This window comes from Rhinopithecus roxellana, chromosome 18, assembly GCF_007565055.1.
Source record: "Rhinopithecus roxellana isolate Shanxi Qingling chromosome 18, ASM756505v1, whole genome shotgun sequence".
Taxonomy (NCBI): Eukaryota; Metazoa; Chordata; class Mammalia; order Primates; family Cercopithecidae; genus Rhinopithecus; species Rhinopithecus roxellana.
This window is the reverse complement of record NC_044566.1, coordinates 67,205,382-67,227,097: the sequence shown is the minus strand read 5'-3', so window position 1 is coordinate 67,227,097 and position 21,716 is coordinate 67,205,382. Positions and strand designations below refer to the sequence as shown.

The following is a 21,716-nucleotide window of genomic DNA, read 5'->3' as shown; positions in this document are numbered from 1 at the left end:
GGCTGTGGATGGAAATCGCAGGAGTGTCTAAACTGCATAGCTGAGTCAGTTCCTGGTTGGGGGGTGGGCCTCAGGACCAGGTAGCATCTCTTGGTTTGTGGAAATGCTAAATCTGAAAAATATCTCAAAGACCAGTCCTTTAGGTTCCACAATAGTGATGTTATCTACAGGAGTAGTTGGGAGTTACAAGGCTTATAGCCTCTGGCTGTGTGACTCTGGTACTGAGCAACTTCGAGAAAAGCAAGCTTAGCAGTGGCCCGTGACTGTTTAAGTGTGTAGTGAACGAAGTCCAGGCCCCACCAGAATTCCAATCCAGCCTTGGGAATGTGACTTCAGTCCCCAAACAAGCAGGAAGGTCAGATTTTCTAGCCTCAAAGTTTAACTATAAACCAATGTTTTCTTACAGTTATCTTGGCCTCCGCACTAGAATAAGCTCAAGACAATGTAGCCTGAGAGGTTAGAAGCAGGATGGAGTCAGTCATGTTAGACTGTAAGACTCTTATTACTTACAATTCTGCAAAGGTGGTTTCAGTGTCATCCTTCCACATACACTTTGTTTGTAAACATTATTAAAACTTGGTGAAGCATGAATAATCTTTTAAATGTAGCGTGAATCTTGTCCACGACATAAAATACGTTTCTTTAAACGTAAAGTTTAAAGAAATGCGAACTTTTTGGCGCAATCTGTTGGCGGATATGACTTAACTAAATCCTGACTTTTAAAAATCCTGTTTGAGGAAATATTGTTTGATACAAGATGAGTGCCCCTGGTGTCAGCAAGCCTCAGGCCCGCGACCTGTACTAGAATTCACACTATGTAGCTTACTCCCATCTGTGTCTTAGCTCGTTAAAAAAAATGGTCTTTTCTGCCTAGTTTACTTCGCTTGCTGCCAAATGGAAAGAGAAAAAGGCTGTAGGTTTGTCATCTGAGCAGTCAGCAGATTCTGTCTTTCACTTAAGAAGCCATTTCCTAGCAGTTCTTCTATTAGTTCATTCCTTCACAAATCTTTCCTGAGTGTCTGCCGGCTCCAGGCACTGTTCTAGGCCCTGGGAGTAGACTCCTACAAAGCAGTGGTTAGTTTCCACTTCCAGCAGACAGCCCACATCCTCATTCACAGGTGGTTAATTTATACGACCATACCACTGAGTAACTTAACATTGGTCTTTATATAATGTGTTTCTCTTTAGAGGGGCCTTTAGCTTGATTGGGTTGTAAATCAATATATTTAATAAACATAAGTATGAATTATTTTAAAGTAGAGTAAGATTGAGCAAAGTTCTTGTTCAACTACATTATTTATTTATTTCTAAGAGGATCTGTATGTTATGGGGTTAGGCCTAATTCATCTCAAAAAGAAAGCCTTAAATCACATAGGGACATGAAGTGTCCAAACTCTACAGTTCTTTTAGGTTGGAAAAGAAACTAATCTGTAGTTCATTATTATGACTACTTGTTAGGATGTCAGTTTAGCTTTAACACTGGCTGACACCATGAATTACCATTTATTTCTTGACATTTTCATCTTTTAGTCCTATTGTCAGTTATTATATGCACTTTAAAAGTCGAGAGAGTATTTGAACAGGCTCTCACTGATAGCAAAGGAACAGAAAAAGTATTCCCTTTGAGGTTTTAAATACATTTTTAAAGATCGGCGCCCATGTCTTAGTTCCACATTGTATTTTCGTGTACAAACCCTTATTTGACAATTACCACTTTTTGAAATTAAATAGAATGTCTTTATTCATGTTGTCTTGCCAACTAAAATATTTAAAGTTATTATTTTTAAACTATAATGAAATTCTATTACTCATTTTACATTTGATGTTATTTTTAAATTTCCTGACTCGTAAGTATAATGTACATAGTGCAGTGACTTATTAAGCAGTTTATTCACATATATATTCTTTTGTTTTATCAAGCCACTGCCAAAAACTATGGTGTCTCGTCTTTGTGAATCTAAAAAGGTTTGTGCTGCAGCTGATATGCAACTTCAGGTATGTATGTATCTTTGTTCTGAAGTTTTCCGGAGTCATTATCCCAAATACATATCTAACTTTAAATTCTTGCCAATGATACCTATTTATTATAATAACTATGCTTCTAAAACATCTTTCATCTGAGTTCAAAGAACTTGACCAAAATTGACTCATTTAGTCCTCACACTGCCCTCATGAAGTAGGCATTGAATAAAATTATTTCCCGGCCAGGCACAGTGGCTCACACCTGTAATCCCAGCACTTTGGGAGGCCAAGGTGGGTGGATCACGAGGTCAGGAGTTCGAGACTAGACTGACCAACACGGTGAAACCCCGTCTCTACTAAAAATACAAAAATTAGCCGGGCATTGTGGTGCGTGCTTGTAATCCCAGCTACTCAGGAGGCTGAGGCAGGAGAATCACTTGAACCTGGGAGGTGGAGGTTGCCGTGAGTCGAGATCTTGCCACTGCACTCCAGCCTGGGCAACACAGCAAGACTCTGTCTCAAAAAAAAAAAAAAAAAAGACTGTTTCCCATTTTCAGTTGGGAAAAAATGAAAGCTTAGAAAAATTACATGACTTCTGCTAAATCACACATTTACCAGCTAAATTAAGGCTCAAACTTAATTTTATATATATATATATATATATATATATATATATATATATATATGTATGTATGTTTATTCATTCTGTATCTTTTAAAAATTTTTGCCTTTTTAGGTTTGAAATTTAGATAGTAATTGCTGTTAGTTTTAGATAATATTCAAAACCAACTTCCCAGGTTTCGAGATGAAGACTAGAAAACTTTCATGAACCATCTGGATGCCAGGTCTGCATGACACCAGATGCGTATGTAGATGTTTGTAATGACTGAGATTGTTTATGGAATTCTCACTCCTCTTCAGATCTTGAGAGTTATGTAAACACCCTAAACACCCATCTTTCATCTTAGGCAATATTCACTTTATGATGATTCAGTTACCTGTTTGACAAAGTAACCACTATTTAATTGCTTTATGGTTTTGTAAAATTCAGTCCCTAGAAGGTAATGAATGTGCTCTGTTTTTCTGTACCTTGAAACATGAAATCCATGTTTCAATGAAGGAAATCTGCTATATAGACAAAACCATGAATCTATATTTGCTTTACTTTACTCAGTATCTATTCACATCAATATAATTTTTAAAGGATTTCTGAATTATTTTTAAAAATTAACATTACTTGGCTGGCAAAAGTCTTGATTTGCTGGTATCTTTAGTAGAAGGCCTGGCTTTTAAAAGTCTGTTTTGTGGCTTTCTTCTTGAAAAATTGTTCTAATAATTTTCTTTTAAAATGGAAAACCAACCTTTCCCTACTCCTCCCTCCAAAAACAATAGCCCCCTAGAGACTGAGAGAGACAAAGTCCTGGTAGAGGAGCTGCCAGGGTTCAGCTTTTATATTACACTTGGACAGTGGACACAGACAAAGGTAGAAAGGAAGTGAATTGTTTCAACTTTCCGTGGGGACATAAACAGTGTTTTTAAAACTGTACAGTTTTGTTAAATTATTGTTTTAAAAATAGGCTCTTTATTTTTGCGTGGCTTAGTAAGTTTCTTGGTCCCAGGAATGCATGACTCCCTGAGTGGGTAGATAGGCTCATCTCTTTGGAATTGTTTACTTTATCAACAAATAAACATAAAAATAATGCACATTTAACTTATTTTACTCTGTTTTCATATTTAATTTATTTTTGCTCTGTTTTTATAATTCCAAAAAGTTACCCCATGTTTATATCATTTGTAAAAGGCATAATTGAAGAAATGAAACTTCTGAATTCTGATTTATTTATACATTGGGGCAAAATAACACCTCAGTTGAGGTTAGAATGTAAGAGTTTCAGTTCCTGATAATTTACACTGTTAGAATATAGGTAAGACATTGAGTAATTTTGGCCTCTCTGATGATCTTTATGCATCGTTACTCATTATAAAATGTAGAATTGAAAGAGCTATATTTAACTATATATTTAGATTACCAGTTAGAAGAAAGCAATATTTATATTTAGGAAATGTCTGTATTTTTCTAGGGAAGGTTTAAACTTAACTTTATAATTTAGAACCACAATTCTATATCTGGATGCAGCCAGAAGCTAGAGATCATTTAAATTTTTTCTTTTAACCAAACTAATCCTCACTTCTTTCAAGTCAACAGCTGCACATTCTCTACAAATCCCATTACTGAATCACAAAGATACATATCAGAAGCATAATTGCATGTCAAAATTTGTCCTTTAAAATAAAGCATTTTCTACTTGCCTGCATGAAGTCAAATATTCAAGTCAGTGTTCAAAAACAATATTTGAGTCAAATGTTGAGGTGAAAAAAGGCTTTATGTTTATTTTAGATTTCTTTGCACAATTTAGTTTTGAGTACTTTGTAAACAGCAGATTTCATGTCCAAACTCTCTTTAATGCTCTCTTCTCCCACTGTGGTTCAATGGCCTATATCCTCTACTCAGAGGAGAGCGCTGCTTTTCCCCTGGTCATCTAGCTGAGCCCTCCCTATACAGCAGCTGCTTCCTTTGTACTTCCTGACACCAGGTGTGGGAGTCTAGTTCCAACCTCTCCAACAGCTGCATCAGAATTCTTCGATACATCTCTACTCACCAGATGCTGCGTTGCTATTTCTTCTCTACTCCCACCACACCTATTTAATTTTCTCTTTACCTTTCATCACAAAACTAGAATTCTGACCATTTCATTTCTCTCATTTAAGATATATCAGGATTCCAGGAGGAAACCAAACAGAATTTGTTAGATCCAGCGGGTCAAAAGTTGTAACTGGTTTTGTACATTTCTGTCTACATGTATTTTGGCAAAATTCCCATGTCACATATTTAATTTGCCACGTTGTGCATAAAGAGTATCTTATGGATATGGTTCAAAATTCTTTAATATTTATGAAAAGGTTGAGAGCATTCCTTTTAATCTTTAGCATGGTCTTAAATGTGGTATGAAATACATTTCAAAACATATACGTTTATTTTTGTGACTGTTTTAAACTGTGATTGGTAATTGTTGTTCTGGTGCACTTATAGCGTCTTTGGTCTACCAGATCTTGATGTGAGGATGGACGACCAAAACTAAGTAGATGTTTTTATCTGTCTAGGTCTTTTATGCCACTCTGGATCAAATCTACCATGGGAAGCATCCCCTGAGGAATTCAACCACAGACATTCTCAAGGAAACACAAGAGAAATTCTATGGCCTACCATACGTTCCAAATACTGTGAGTCCAGCATTTGGCTTCTGTTGTGTGTACTGAGTGGTTCTGCTAGTACTTCTGTAGCTTGTGATTACCTTCCCCTTTGGAGAACTTGAAATCCCTACATTTATGTTGAGGCTTCACATGGCGCAAATGCTGGAAATTGCCTGGCTTATTTAATATTTCCAACTACCCATTTATATGTTCTTATTTTCTGCCCTCTAGCAGTGTTTTTCTACCTTTCTGGAAATGTGGGGGTTAAAAAGCCCACTGGAGTTGGTCTATATTCTTCTTTTTAGTTATTTTTCTATAATGTGAAAAGTAGTGATGAACATGATTACCCATCCTGAATCATTATCATTGCTAAGGGAATTAACGTGTATTGAGTATCTTGCATTGTACCAGGAATTATAATAGATGCTTTACATATCTTATCGTCTTGAGTACCTTGTCGGGAGAGAGAGCAGGAGTAATGTTACCATTTATTGGATTCTAGGCGCCAGACTCTATCTGATTCCTTTGGGAAAAGATCTCTGATTTAGCTCTCAAAATAACCTTATGCATTAAATAATATCCTAGTATTTGGAGCTGATTTGGAGGCACATACACACTATTATGTCCTGTCCGAGATCATCTGGGTAGTTAAGTGATTGTCTTGGGGTTCAAAACAAACAGGCTTTTTTCATCACTCAAAGGTTCCTGTAAGGAGCAGCTGAACACTGTGATTCCTAGTGCCGTTAACACGTGATTCTCGGTGCAGTTATGTGACTGACTTCACGTCACCCAGGCCTTTCTCAGGTGCAAGTGATAGAAACGCAGCTCACACGGACTTAAACAGAAAAGGGAATTTATTGAGTCTTATAACTGAAAGGTGCAGGGGCATAGGGGTGTTTCAAGTAAGTTGGATGTAGGTCTCCCACAGTATTGTTAGAAATGTTTCTCTCTCTTTCCACTTCTCAGCTCTGTGTTTTTCTGGTTCCTTTCATTCTCTGGCAGTCTCCCCAGACCAAATGGTTTGATAACTACCAGTAGGTTCAGGTTTATGTCCTTCTAGCCTAGTTGGTCTAACAGGAAGAGAGCTAACTTGAAAGTGTTTTGTAAACTGTAAAAAGCAGAATAAATGTCAAATGGTTGTATTTGCTGTAAGATTGGATAGCAGAATTCGTTGTGCTAAGAGGTTAAGTTAATCAATAAACTACAACTGTCCACTAAATCTTCAGGTCGTAATGCTCAAATATGCATGGGAAAAGATCATATTTACCAGACAAGTGAAGCAACAGGATATTTTATCTTCATAATACCTCTTGTCATTAGTTTTTGATTGGCTTAGAACCTTAATTATCTGCTACAGGTATATAATGTCAGTCATACTAACTGTTTTTAATCTTACATGTAATTTACTGTTCTAATACTTTCTACTGCCGAGCTCTTGCTTATCTGTATTAGTGAAAATTTATAGTGATAAGAATAATGTAACTATTTATTCATGGAATAAATAATAGCAATTGCCTAGATTTTACTAGCATTTTCGAGTTCACAGAGCATTGTCTGATTCACCTGCTTTTGGGCTTGTATGTTTTTGTTCTCATCTTATACTCTTTGTGGATATGAGTTCAACTTCATGACCAGTAAGTAGTAAAGTCCTAGGAAGACTAACATTAGGAAAACTGAGATGCTTGCCAAAGCTGCAAAACTTCAATTTGAGTGAGTTGCTTGCCCTCTGCCCTTTTTTATCATGGGTCTTGTAATAAAGTCACTGTCTCTCTTTAAAAGAAAACTCAACTTCCTTACCATCCAGATTTCTTCTCTGTAGTCATGTAACATACTAAGATGAAGTATTAGTGGCAAGCAAATTCTGAATCAACAATCCATAAATCACTTAATTTGAAAGGAAGACTGATGCTAAGTCCATGTGCCTTGTCCTATTTCCTTTTGAGAAAATAGAAAGATGTATCTCTTTACTGGGATTAGCTCCACAATTCATTTTCGGTAGCCATCGCCAGCTCTTTGTGTAAACTGTTTTAAGAGGTCTTTAAAAGAAGCATAGCTATGTTTAGAGGAAAAAAAAAACATTATTTTAAGGCTTGCCTTTTAAAAGAAGTGTCTGAGAGTTTGTTTAGATTTGTACAAATAGCCTACGCTTCCTACTTAGAAACTTCTGCATTTCTTCATTTGTTTGTCAATTCCTTCGTCAAACATATATAACATTCCCAAGGGCAGGTTGCTGGACTTGACCACTCAGGATTCAGATAAAGCTGCAGGAATGAAGACAGTCTAACACTGGCGTGGGGATGCACAGATCGTAGTGGAACAGGAGCAAGAGCCCAAAGGCAGACTCAGCAAATTAACAGACTCTCGAATATAGGTTGAGTGACACTGTAGATCATTGGGTGAAGAAGGAGCAATTTTTTAAAATGGTGTTGTAGTGATTGATCATCTATATGGGAAAAAAACGCACCTCTGTATCACACTGCACACAAAAAATAGAGTTAAAGACCAAGATATGGAAAGTAAAGCTTTAAATTTTAGAAGATAATACAAAAGAATTTTTTCTTTTTGATAGTTGTTGTTTTGAGATAGAGTCTTGCTCTGACTCCTAGGCTAGAGTGCAATGGCGCAATATTGGCTCCCTGCAACCTCTGCCTCCTGGGTTCAAGCAATTCTCCTTTCTCAGCCTCCTGAGTAGCTGGGATTACAGGTGTGCGCCACCACACCCAGCTAATTTTTGTATTTTTAGTAGAGACAAGGTTTCACCATGTTGGCCAGGCTGGTCTCGAACTCCCAACCTCAGATAATCCACCTGCCTTGGCCTCCCAAGGCTGAGGATGATAGGCATGAGCCACCGTGCCTGGCCTTGATGGTGTTTTTTATACCCACTCTGAGTATCTTACATTTTATACAGATGCCTCTCAACTTACGACGCAGTTAAGTCCCAAAAACCCATTGTAAGTTGAAACTATCATTAAGTCAAAAATACATTTAATACCCCTGCACTGCTGAATGTCATAGCTTAGCTTAGCCTACCTTAAATGTGCTCAGAATGCTTATATTAGCCTACAGTTGGGCAAACTCATCTAACACAAAGTCTATTTCATAATAAAGTGTTGAATATCTCACGTAATTTATTGAATACTGTACTGAAAGTGAAAAACAAAATGGTTGTCAGGCGCCCAAAGTACAGTTTCTACTGAATGCATATTGCTTTCACACCATTGTGGAGCTGGAAAATCTTAAAGTTAAAAAATCTTAAGTAAGTTGGGGATCTTCTATATACAATGGAAAAGCCATGAAACATAAAGCAAAAGACTGACAAATTCAATATTTAAACTTAAAAAGCACATAAAACTTTACTTCCCCCCCCCCCTTTAGATGGAGTCTTGCTCTGTTGCCCAGGCTGGAGTGCAATGGTACAGTCTCAGCTCACTGCAACCTTCGCCTCCTGGGTTCAAGCGATTCTCTCACCTCAGCCTCCTGAGTAGCTGGGATTACAGGCCCCCGCCACCATGCCTGGCTAATTTTTTAGTAGAGACAGGGTTTCACCATGTTGGCCAGGCTGGTCTTGAACTCCTGACCTCAAGTGATCTGCCCACTTCAGCCTCCTAAAGTGCTAGGATCACAGGTGTGAGCCACCGTGCCCATCCATTGGAAAAAGATATATTTTAAAATTACTTTGAGCAAAAGACATGGATATGCAAAAAATGACATAAAATAGCTTAAATATTAACAGGGAACGCACATTAAAACCACATTACAATACTCCTAAAATATTTTACTATCACTTGTTTGGCAAAAAATAAAACAATTGACAGTACCAGATGTTGGCAAGGATGTGGAGTCACAGGACCTCTTATACGCTGCAGGTAGGAGAGCAAATTGGTATAACCACTTTGCAAAACAGATCTGTGAAATCTGAATATGGACTACCCTGGGACCCAGCCATTCAATTCCTAATATAACCTGGAAAAAAAATATCGTACTTTCTCTACCAGGTGTACTTTTCTTGTACCAGGCATGAAAAATAGGAGGGTTTATAACAGCACTGTTTGTAAGTAGTTAAAAAAAAAAAAGGTGAGGGGGAGGATTCTGAGAAGAACCCAAGTGATTGTCATCAAAGAAATGGATAAACAATTTGTTGATACAGCTGGAATACTGTTCAGCTTTGGAAATTGAGGGCCACAGTTGATGAGCCTAACAAGCATAAGGTAAAGTGAAATAAATGAATACCAGATGAATCAAACCAGTGCATTTATATAAAGTTCAGAGTGATGCAAAACTAAGCAGTACATTGTCAAATACATATGTAATTAGACTATAAAGAAAAGTGAGGGAATTACAAGCACAGAATTCATAGGAGTGGGTTCACAGGAGTCTTAGAAATATTTTCTTAAACTGATTGGTGGGTACATGGTTGATGACTTTGTCATTCTTTCTACTAATAGTGGACATATAGTCTTGGTGGATAGAAAACACTTCCAAGGATTAAAAGGTGATATGGGCTACAAGGTATGGCGTATGCCAAGAACAACGAACCTTGGCAAAGCTACTGGTGGCTTAAACTAGGACAGTGACTGTGGGGAGTGGAAGATTGAAACGGACCTGAGAACAGTGCAGAAGGCATAATCAGTGCAGCGGGGGTGACTGGATGTATGGGTTGGGATGATGAGCAATATCCACGGGAATGGGACGACCGCAAGGCTTTCAACTTCCATATCGGATAGAAGATGACTTTGTAGCGTCTTCCCATGCAGGCCAAAGAGTGACAGTGTCCTCCTGTAAACTTGTCTCCAGAAATTGTTTCTCTGAAATGAATCCTTTTATTCCCCCAAATTAAACAATGAGAAAAGGAAAATATAAGCAACAGAGTATTTATAATGCTTATAGAGTTGATAAAAATATAGGTACATAATCTGATATAAACTTTTAGACAGTGATTTTGCATGTGTCTATATTAGCACTTCTTTAAGTGCATTAGTAACTCATCTTGGGAATAAAGTGTAGCATTAATTATCTTTGGGCAATACTTTTTTTTATTATACTTTAAGTTCTAGGGTACATGTGCACAGCGTGCAGGTTTGTTACATACGTATACATGTGCTATGTTGGTGTGCTGCACCCATTAACTCGTCATTTACATTAGGTATATCTCCTAATGCTATCCCTCACTGGTTTAAACAACATCGAGCTGGCTTCTCTACTGAGGAACCACTTGGAGTCTGTGATATGCTAACAAACATTATGAGTCTCTGTCCTCAAATGTATTAACCCTGGAAGTCATCATGGATAATTTCTAGGCACTAGCTTTTGTAGGTCATACTTTGGAAAATTGCATTTACATGACTGTAACTATTTAATAGGGCAGTTCCACAGATACTCCATGTTAAATAATGATGCTTTCTGTACAAGTCAATAAGTAGCCTTCTAGTGTTGGCAATTTATTGATATTTGTGTGCATGCTGAGTCACTCTGTATAAAGTATAGGCTAATTTGTACTTACTTGCTATTCCATCTAACAGCAGTTTGATGCTGGAAATCCAAAAGTTTCTACTTATTTGTGAATAGAGGGCAATAGTACAACATGTACCAACAGACTCGCCTTCTGCTGTTACCACCACTTCTCTTCCATTTAGAGAACAGTGTCGTGTTGTTGTGTTTTTTATATTCATGACTGTCTCTTCTCAGAATATTTTTCCTAAGTGATTGTGTATCTCCTATTTTTAATTCAGAAAATAGAAAATGTGTATTTTAATTTTTGTAGCATTGTAGGTTTGTGATTTTACCTTTTCACCCTCCTCTCTGACACATTTGAGATACAGTTGTGTCCGGGAAGCTCTGGGATGAAACTTCCAGCCTTTGATCCTCTGGCTCTGTTCTAATGTGTATTTTTCAAGTACAAAACATGAACAGCTGACTCTAGGTTTTGAAGCTCTGTTAATAATGCAGTTGTACTTTAGTGTTTTGACCTAATTTGGTAGGCTTGTGGGTTTGGGTGGTGAAGCTGTGTCTCCAGCACAGCTGTTCTCAGAGCGACAGCGTTCTCTGAATAAATCTTGCCACCAGTGAGCCTCCTTTTTGCTCTTTAGCAACCTCAAATTGAAAACAGAATAAGAAAGTTCTGAGCACTGTAAGTATTGACGTGAACATATAATAATACGTCTAAGAAAATTGTCTTTCTTCACAACTCACAATTTAAAATTCACCATCTTGATGGCATAAAAGTTGTTCAAAGCTAGAATGAAAAAGTTATTTTAGGAAAGCAGCTACTGGGATGCAAGGATATGTTGATATTTGGTCCTTCTTGTTAGAACAGACACCAACAAAGAATATGAAAAGAAGACATGTTTCTTGTGAATAGGATTCACTTCACGTTTAGGGTTTTATTTTTGCATCCAGCAACAAACTGGCATATTATAGTGGCACTGCGTTAGCGTTAGTTAAAAATTATTCTAGGCTGGGCTCAGTGGCTCACGCCTGTAATCCAAGCACTTTGGGAGCCGAGGTGGGCAGATCATGAGGTCAGGAGATCCAGACCATCCTGGCTAATACGGTGAAACCCCGTCTCTACTTAACATACAAAAAATTAGCCGGGTGTGGTGGCTGGTGCCTGTAGTCCTAGCTACTCGGGAGGCTGAGGCAGGAAAACGGCGTGAACCCGGGAGGCGAAGCTTGCAGTGAGCCCAGATCACACCACTGCAGTCCAGTCTGGGTGGCAGAATGAGACTCCGTCTCAAAACAAAAAAACAAAAAAACAAACTTATTCTAATTTGCCTGGGTGCGGTGGCTCATGCCTGTATTCCTAGCACTTTGGGAGGCCAAGGTGGGCGGATTGCCTGAGCTTAGGAGTTTGAAACCAGCCTGGGCAACATGGTGAAACCCTGTCTCTACTAAAATACAAAAAAAAATTAGCTGGGTGTGGTGGCATGTGCCTGTAGTCTCAGCTACTGGGGAGGCTGAGGCAGGAGAATCGTTTGAACCTGGGAGGTGGCAGTTGCAGTGAGCCGAAATCACACCACTGCACTCCATCTTGGGCGACAGAGCAAGACTCTGTCTCAAAAAAAAAACAGAAAAAAATTCTAATTTACCCTAGAGAGGGGATGAGGGATGTATGAGATGTATTAATCCATTCTTGCATTGCTACAAATAAATACCTGAGACTGGGTAATGTATAAGGAAAAGAGGTTTAATTTGCTCATGGTTTTTGTAGGCTCTACAGGAAGCATAGCACTGGCATCTGCTCAGCTTCTGGGAAGGCCTCAGGAAATTTACAGTCATGGCAGAAGGTAAAGGGAGAGAGTGGTGTCTCACACGATGGCAGCAGGAGCAAGAGAGAGAGGGGATAGGTGCCACATTTAAACAACCAGATCTTACAAGAACTCACTATTGTGTCGACAGCACCAACGGGGATGGTGTTAAACCATGAGGATTCGCCCCAATGATCCAGTTGCCTCCTACCAGGCCCTACCTCCAGCGTTGTGGATTACAATTTGACATGAGATTTGGGCCTAGACACATATCTAGACTATCTCAGGGGAGTTATATAATCTATGCACATTGGTTACCTCTCCATCTTTTTGAGTAGGTGTGTGCTGCAGGCTTATTGGGGACATAATCAGATACACCTGATTTGCTGCAGTATACTCAAGATGTGTTAGTTGAGAAAGGCTGCTGCTACTGGAGACTGGTTTCTGTTCAGACTAAATTCTATTAAGTCTAATTATGTACAAGTGATATATATTTCATATTAAGTATAATTTTCTATCTGTAGCAAACTGTTTTTAGAAAAAAACTGCCAAAAATTGTGCTGAATTTAGCCAGACACACCAAAGAGCAAACACACTTTTGTTTTTTAGCATAAAGAAAACGATTTCAAATCCCAATGAAAATAGTTGTACAATAATTTGCTTTTTGTATTTATATTGTAATAATTATAAATTTTTAATAATTGATATAATGTATATTTATGTGTTATATTTTTATGAAGTGCCTACTGCATGCTACCACATGGTCTAAGCAATGGACATAACCGTAAACAAAGCAGACCAGAATCCTTGCTCTCATGGAGCCTGTATTCGAAATAGCCTTTTAGATGTGTGTTTGCTAACCAATTCATCATTGTATCTGACTGTCCTGTCAAACATCTCATTATTAAGCAAAATAGTTCTCAAGCCTATCGAATTGCTTTGAGTTGTGAGCAGAGAGACTGAGCGTAGAAGATGAAAAGACTGAGACATTCTGATGCATATACAACTAATACTAAGACTATATTGGGATCCTCATTTTTAATTTCCAGAGGGATGCTCCTTCCCCGAAACATTCATGAGAAAAAGGTGCCTTTTGTGTTGTTGCATTCTTCCTCACCCCTGATGACCTGGCAACCTACACCTGTTTGTTGTGCATCAGCAAGCATTCCTGGAGGCTAAAGAAACAAGATGACCAGGCAGAATAGAGGAGTGCTTTAAGGGTTCACGGCAGCCAGCAGACAGACCTGGGTGTCTGGTGCTTGCTAGTTTGGGAGGTGGTGATAAAAGGGAAGGAGTGGGAATGACACCCAGGTTTAATAAAATGAGCCATCCGTGGGGGTGGGGATGATGTTCAGAAACACGGAGCACAGGAGGGGTGGTAGCTGCTTTATGCAGTGCGGAGTGCATAGGTGATGAGTTTCATTTGATGTGACTGTAGAATATCCAAGTGGAGATGAACAGTGTTGGGCCAGTGGGTCCACTGCCCAGGAGACAGAGCAGGGTGGGAGCTCTGCAGATTTGGGAGTCATTAGTCTAGTGAGGGTACTAACTGTGGGAATGGGCAACAGGGAACAGGGAGAGTTTCTGTGTAGGATGAGGGGAAATCGAGGAGATTACCCAGAGGTATGTCCATCAAAGGGCACAGACTGGGTCAGCCAGTGTGGTTGGCATGATGTTCTCATTGGAACAACCTTTTCTCAAGTACCAGCAAAACCCAAAATTTTAAACATCTTTTTATTTTCAGTTTCTACTGCTACAATCACAACAGTATAATGCTCTGCTCCTTTCTATTATTTTAGGGTTACACTGGCTGTATAGTCGCTTGAAACATCACTTATAGAACATTTGTTTTGGATGTGTGTTCTGAGTTCCCAAGTAACAGAATAATGAATGAACTCTTAGCGTATAACTTATGTGTAATTTGAGGGCTTCCCATGTTAAAATTGCTTGATTTCTAGAGCAGATCCTTAAGCTGACACTGTTGTTACCACGATTATGTATGCAGAGGAAAGTAGCCACTGTGCCAGCTGGGAGATGGGGTGCAGCTAGTGGCGAACCCTATTGTTTACATAGTGTGCTCATCCAGACTAACTTTCAAACATGCCTCTTAACCATGTGGAAAGATGAGAAGAGGGAGATGAAATCAATATGATGGAAGAGGGCAGAGAGATTTTGAGAGTACTGTTACATTTACTGTATGGAGTTGTTTTTTTTTTTTTTTTTTTTAATAGTCCCAAAAAGAAGAAAAATTTAAAACCTACCATGAGAAAATGGTATTGTTATACACAATTTCGGTGTTAATGCTTTAATACATTATTACTACTAGAGTTTCTTTTTTTGCTGTTCTCTCATTCCCTTGATAGTCAATTTTTGTTTGTTTGGTAGTTTTTGAGATGGAGTCTTGCTCTGTTGCCCAAGCTGGAGTGCAGTGGAGCAGTCCCAGCTCACTGCAGCCTCTGCCTCCCGGGTTCAAGCAATTCTTATGCCTCAGCCTCTCCAGTAGCTGGGACTACAGGCGTGCACCACTGCCCTGATAATTTTGTATTTTTGGTAGATATGTGGTTTTGCCATATTGGCCAGGCTGGTCTTGAACTACTGGCCTCAAGTTATCCACCCACCTCGGCCTCCCAAAGTGCTGGAATTACAGGCATGACCCACTGCATCTGGCTGATAGTCAATTTTTAAGAGCCTCTTTGTTTGATATATAGAGCATATATGGGTATATATACACACATACACATATATATGAAGATAGGTGACATTTAAATACTCAAGCATATTAAAAATTATGTGTGTGTGTGTGTGTGTGTGTATATATGAGACAGGGTCTTGCCCCATCACTTAGGCTAGAGTGCATTGACACGATTATGGCTCGTTGCAGCCTTAACCTCAAGACTCAAGTGAACCTCCTGTCTCGGCTTCCCGGGTAGCTAGGACTACAGGCACTCATCACCACACCCCACTCCCAGCTTTTTTTTTTTTTTTTTTGGTAGAAATGAAATTTCACCGTGTTTCACAGGCTAGTCTTAAACTGCTGGCCTCAAGTGGTCCTCCTGTCTCAGCTTCTCAAACGTTTTTATGTTACGAATTTTAACTGTGTATCTTAAAGCTGTTCCTGGGTGACTTTATAATTTTATTTCAGTTGTTAATATCCAAGTGTATCACCATGTATTTACCTCATGTAGTATCAGGTATATAATGATTTTACTTTAAAACCTTTAATTTTAGAATAGTTGATAAGACACAAAGATAAGAAAATAATTATCCATTAAGTGGTTTCTATCTAGATTAAAATGTTAATTAGATTTTTCCCATTAGTTATTTTTAAACTAAGGCTGGTAAGTAACCGTGGTCATATGGGGAGTCCTTATATAGAAATCTTAGGGTTGCTTTAGACCTTGGTTATTTTTATCTCACACTTGTTCAGATGTGTTGGTTGAAAGGATGGCATAAGGGTCTTTTTTTAAATGTATAAGCAAATATATTGTCTATTAAACAATAGGACTGGAGCCCCAGGAGGGTTAAATGTTTACTACTCTCTCTCCAGAGAATATTCAACTTAAACTATTTGGTAAAAATGCTTATTCTTCCTATTTTTTTTTTTTTTTCACCCTGAGGAACAAGTTTCCTCCTATTCTTATGCCCCAGCTCTCCTGCAAATGGAAAATCTCTTCCATGAGGTGGAGTTAGTGCCTGGGCTGAGCTAGCTTGGAATATTTGATGTTGCTAAGCAAATGTTAGGTTAAAGAAAACAATATTTATTTTTGTTTTTATCTTAAATACGAAGAAAGACCATATGGTGCATATCTAGAAACACCTAAGTGGTTAATTGCATGTTAAATTTCTTTCCTCTTTGCCTGCATAAACAACTGAAAAAATATTTACTTTCTGTGTCATGCTAGGTTTATTTATGACTTTGTAACTAAAACACAGAAGTGTTATAAATTGAAACTTTAATCTCATGATTGACTCATTTTCTAAAAATTTATATGGTTTCAGTTTGTGGGACAGCTGCGGCTCTAGATTTCAGTGACTTAAAACATGAGGAAATTATGACTACCCAGGTTGTTTTTTTAATATAGTCCTTTGAGCCAAATCACAACTTTCATTTTTGTCTTGGTTTTCATAAATACTGCTGCCCTTTTTTCTCTTCTCGGCCTGCAATTTGACATAGGCTAGACAGAAGGAACTAACAGTCCAGGCTATTAGTAGAAGCTGTTTCTTTACCAGGTAAACTTTTGTATCTTAAAGGATGCACATGTGTCATTTAGGTTTAGGCTGTTTCTATTTCAGGAAGCCTTTTCTCTGGTGATTGTCGAGGTAAGTCACGTTCTTATTCACAAGGAATGAGAGCCAGACACAGGCACCATTGTGATGCCCCTTTACCTTTATGCCTTATCAGCAACAGGGAGTCAAGGCAGCATTAGCAATATAAGGAAGGTGCCAGTTGAGTGTCGTTAATTTTTAATTTTAATTATATGTTGAGTAAGTAATATATATGCATGATTAAAAATTCACAGCGTGTCAAAAGCTTGACAGTACAGTCTCCCTCCTCCTTAGGTCCCTTTCCCTGGAGGCAGCCTGGGGCACTGCATCTCACACTGATTTGAAGATGAATTACCTCGGTTCAACATAAATTTAAAGACATAAAATCTACAGTTCTCAGTCACTTCCTTCTCTTAGTATTCTTCTTGCCTTTTCTCATGGGTAGAGCAGCTCTAGACTGGACTCACAGTCTTCCCCTAATGAGCGTCCTAGGAAGTATCCTCTGTACCACTCTCAAATCCACACAGCATTAGTGAGGTCTTTTCTGAATACAGATTTGAGTATGACATCCCTTCCCTTAAAACCCGTAATGGCTTCCATTGCTCTTAAGCTAAAGGCCAGACTCCTTTGCCCACCCGCAAGTTCCTGCGTGGTCTGGTCACCCAAGCTTCCTCCAGCAGGACACACCCTGCTTCCTTTGGCACTGGAGACTTGGCACTTGTTCCTGCTGCCTGGAGTACTCTCCTTCTGCTCCCTTTGCCTTCTGCTTGAACCATCACTTCTGCAGACCTGGCCAGCCTGTTACACAGTCTCCCAGGGCTGGGATCCTTTCCTTAAGATGGGTCACCCCAATTTGTAATGTATCGATGCCATTTGATTCATTTCTATCTTCCCAACTGGAGTGAACCTCAGAAAAGCATGGCTCATTTCTGGTTTGTCTGTTGTTTTCCCAGGGCCCTCAACAGTTAGTTACTTAGAGTATGTACCCAATAAATGTTTATTGAAGAATTTTTTACATTTTTACTGAGATATAATGTACATAAAATGCACAAATCCTAATTTATAGCTCCATGAACTTCTGGAAATATGTTTGCCTGTGGAACCACCACCCAGATCAAAATATATCCATCTGCAGTTATCCAGAAGGCTCTTGTGACCCGCTTTCAATCAATACGCCTTCCCTACAAGTTAACCACTAGTTTTGCCTGTTTTGAACTTCACATTGGTGGCATCATACATGACTTTCATACAACGTGTCTGTGAGATCCACTGTCTTGTTGCATGTTTTAGTAATCTGTTCCTTTTCATTGCTTTGTGGTATTTTCCAGTCCAGTATGCCACAACTTATTTATCTGTTCCACTATTGATGGACATTTATTTCCAGTGTGGGGCTTTTATGAATAAAGTTCCTGTGAATTCTCCCGTATGTGGTTTTTGGTGGACATAAAGATTCATTTTTGCTGAGTGAAATGGGGACATTTTTGTTTAGTTTTATTATAGCTATTGCTAGTTTTTCAAAGTGATTATCATGAGTTACATTCCAACTGGCAATATGTGGATATTTGCTTCATCCTCTCCCGTTATAATTAAAAGGATGTTATCAATCGTTTTTACTTCAGCCATTCTGGAGCATGGAGAATGATCTCATTGTGGTTTTAATTTGCACTTTTCTTATGACTAATGATACTGGGTGCTTCTTCATATGTTTAGAGGCCACTTGAATGTCCTCTTTGTGTAAGTTTTCTCTAATGTGGATGAAATAGGAGGGTTTCAAGCAGAGGACTGACAGATTGAAGGTGGGATGAAAGAGAAAGAAGTGGGTTGAAAATTACTGCAAGGGTTTTGATCTGAGCACCCAAAGAATGGCATTGCCATTAAGATAGAGAAGACGGCCAGACACAGTGGCTCACACCTGTAATCCTAGCACCTTGGGAGGCCAAGACGAGAGGATTGCTTGAGTCCACGCATTCAAGACCAGCCTGGGCAACACAGACTAAAAAATTATCTGGGCATGGTGCCACACACCTGTAGTCCCAGCTACTTGGGAAGCTGAGGTGGGAGGATCACTTGAATCCAGGAAATCAAGGTTTCAAGGCCACAATGAGCTATGATTGCACCAGTGCATTCCAGCCTGGGCAAGACCCTGCCTCAAAAAAAAAAAAAAAAGATGGAGAGGACTATGAAGACTATGGGAAATGTAGGTCTTAAGGGAGAGCAGGAGATCAGTTCAGGAAATACTAAGTTTAAGATGTCTACTAAACAAACCAGAAAAGATGTCACATAGGCAGTTGGATGTACAAGTTCAGAGGGTCTGCGCTGGTGATACCCATTTGGAGTCATCCCCACACAGATTGTATCAGAAAGCCATGGAACTGGGTGAGATCAACCCCAAGAGTAAATGTAAATGGGAACAATCTGTCTAAAAGATGAGGCTTGGGGCATTCCAACATTTAGAGGGCTGGACAGTGAGGAGGAGCCAAAAAAAAGGGGGGGGGGGAATTGAGAGGGAGACCCCAATGAGGTAGGAGGAAAAAGAGGGTGATGTCTTGGAACCAACTGAAGAAAATGTTTCAAGGCAGAGTGAGGGAGTGATTGTATCAAATGGTACCCTTAGGGCAGAAGAGCTGAGAACTGAGAAACAACTATTGGATTTAGCAAGGTGAAGGTCGTTATTGACCTGGATAAAAACATTATCAGTTGAGTGGTTGGTGGGACAAAGGCTAAATGGAGTTGGTATCAAGAAAAGTGAGGGAGAAGAATTGGAGGCAGTGAGTAGAGGCACTTCTGGTGTTTTCCTGCAAGAGGAGAAAAATTGGACTTGGAAGAGATGTAGGGATAAAGGGAGGTTGTTTTTGTTTTTTTGCTTGACTGATTTCATTTGGATTTTTAATGAGGTGAATAACATGTGTAAGTGAATGGGAAAGATCTAGTAAGACTGAAAAGCCAGTGATGTAGGGGAGAATAGACAAGGGGAAAGGATTTTTGTACAGGTGGAGAGGTTAGCCCGTAGACCCCGAGATTACAGCCTAACCGTCTTTAGAGTGTGTGAACAAAGATGCAGGCAGTGGGTAGATGCAGTTGTGGAAGTCCTTTTCCGGGGCTTTGCTCTGTCAGTTGGAATCAGGGCACCAGCTGAGCGTGCACATGGGGCAGTGTTGCTGACCTTTGAGGAGAGAGGAGCAGGTAGAAAGGAGAGTGGGAGAGATGGTGGAGTGGAGATGTGAGTTGTGATTGCAGACCACGTTAAGGGCCCAAGTGGGGTTGGTGCCGGTGGTTTGAAAAGAGGGCTGTGGGGACGGTTGTGTGCTTTTCCTGGCCATACTTGGTATCTAGCTTTCACCAGGGCTGTGGTTTTGCCAAGTGACTGTAGAGTATAGTCCAAGAGCAGGCCGTGGACCCGAGGGTTATTCAGAGCAACTATGACAACTGATTGTGGGATTTAACAAGGCAGAGAGGACAGTGAGCACATGAGGGAGCTCTGGCCTGGTGAACTTGGGGAAGTGGACTGTGAGGTCCCAGTGGGACTGGAGATAAGGTACTAGAGAATTAGCTGAAAAGACAGGGTGTGATGATTGAGCAAAGGAATGCTTGGAATGGATATTATGAAGGGGTTCTGGTTACAGTAACGGCAAGGCCTAGATTGTAACCATGGAGTGAGAGGCTGAGTTAGGGCCAAGAACATCCTCACAAAAGAAGAGAAGGTCAAGGAGTCGAGAGGCCAGAGTATTAGTTGCCTATTGTTGCTGTAACAAATTACCACAAACTTGGTGGCTTAATATAGCAAAAATGTATTCTTAGAATTCTGGAGAAGACCACAGTGGGTGTTAAGGGGCTGAATGAAGATGTCAGCAGGGCTGACTTCTTCCAGAGGCCCCTAAGAGCATCCAGTCCCTGCCTCTTCTCACTCCATGAGGCGGACGGTGTGCCCTGGCTCTGGGCCACAGGCTGCATTCTCTGCTTCCCTCATCACATTGCCTTCTGCCTCCTTCCACTTCTTGCTTTTCTTTTATAAGGACCCTTGTGTTTCCTACTAGGGCCTACTCAGATAATTCAGGATAACCTTCTCACCTCAGGATCTTTAACTTAATCACATCTGCAGAGTCCATTTTTTTCCAAATAAGGTGATATTCACAGGTTCTGGGGATTCGGATGTGGACATCTTTGGAGGAGAGGGCATTATTCTTTCTGGCACACAGAACATTTGAAAGATTAGCTGTTGGGGCATTGCTATCATCAGAATTCTAACAGGAGTAGGATTGGTGAGAGTGAAGTAAAACAGAAGTAAGAAATCCTCAAGGAGTGAGTGAGGACTGACGCTCCTGCTAGTGACCTGCAGTAGTGAAGGGTAAAGAGGATTGTGGTCCACTGTCAGCAAAATGAGAGTTGGAGTGTTCTGAGGGAGAAGGAACTGGCAGTGAAAACCAGAACCAACACCTACTTGCCTTCAGACCCAGTCATATGCAGGACCTGGGGAGAAACCAGCCGTGTCATGAAAACATTGCAAGGGAAGTATGATTCTTAGCAGAGACCCGGGTCTCTTTTAGAATAAAAAGGTGAAAGGAACCTTCAAAGAAGGCAGAGGAAAATACAGGTGGTTTTGCTGATGACTGGATTTTAGAAAGCTCAGCAGAAGAAAAGGGAGGATGAGGGCAGAAAGTGGATACAGAGAACGGGCAGGAGAGCAGTGCTGCCATAGTCATGGGTGTCCACAGGGTGGAAGGTCTCAAGACTGATCGCAGTGGAACTGCGAGTGCGGGTGCAGGGAGGGTGGGAAGCCCCAGCCGAGCACGAGGGAGTGGGATGAGGAAAGCCCCAGACCCGGCAGACTGGAGAAACTGAGGGTCAACGAGAAGGGCATGAAAGTGAGATAGTTTTTATGTTAGCTTGCAAAATAGAAGTACAGTATTTCTTTCTTTTTATTTGTTCCTGATACTCTGGGTAATGCAGAAGCCAGGATGGCCGTTCAGTTTTGTGCTGAAGCTAAGAAGCTTT

At 39.8% G+C, this 21,716-nt stretch overlaps 1 protein-coding gene across 3 annotated transcripts in view; it reads left to right on the top strand.

Moving 5' to 3' along the window:
* Window positions 1–21,716, top strand: part of MIPEP (mitochondrial intermediate peptidase) — a 158,837-nt gene that overhangs the window by 78,828 nt on the left and 58,293 nt on the right. For all 3 annotated transcript variants that reach the window (XM_030922176.1, XM_030922175.1, XM_030922174.1), the window contains exons 15-16: window positions 1,921–1,995; window positions 5,125–5,244. In XM_030922176.1, the coding sequence (XP_030778036.1) occupies window positions 1,921–1,995; window positions 5,125–5,244 (195 nt within the window). The remainder of the gene's footprint in view (window positions 1–1,920; window positions 1,996–5,124; window positions 5,245–21,716) is intronic.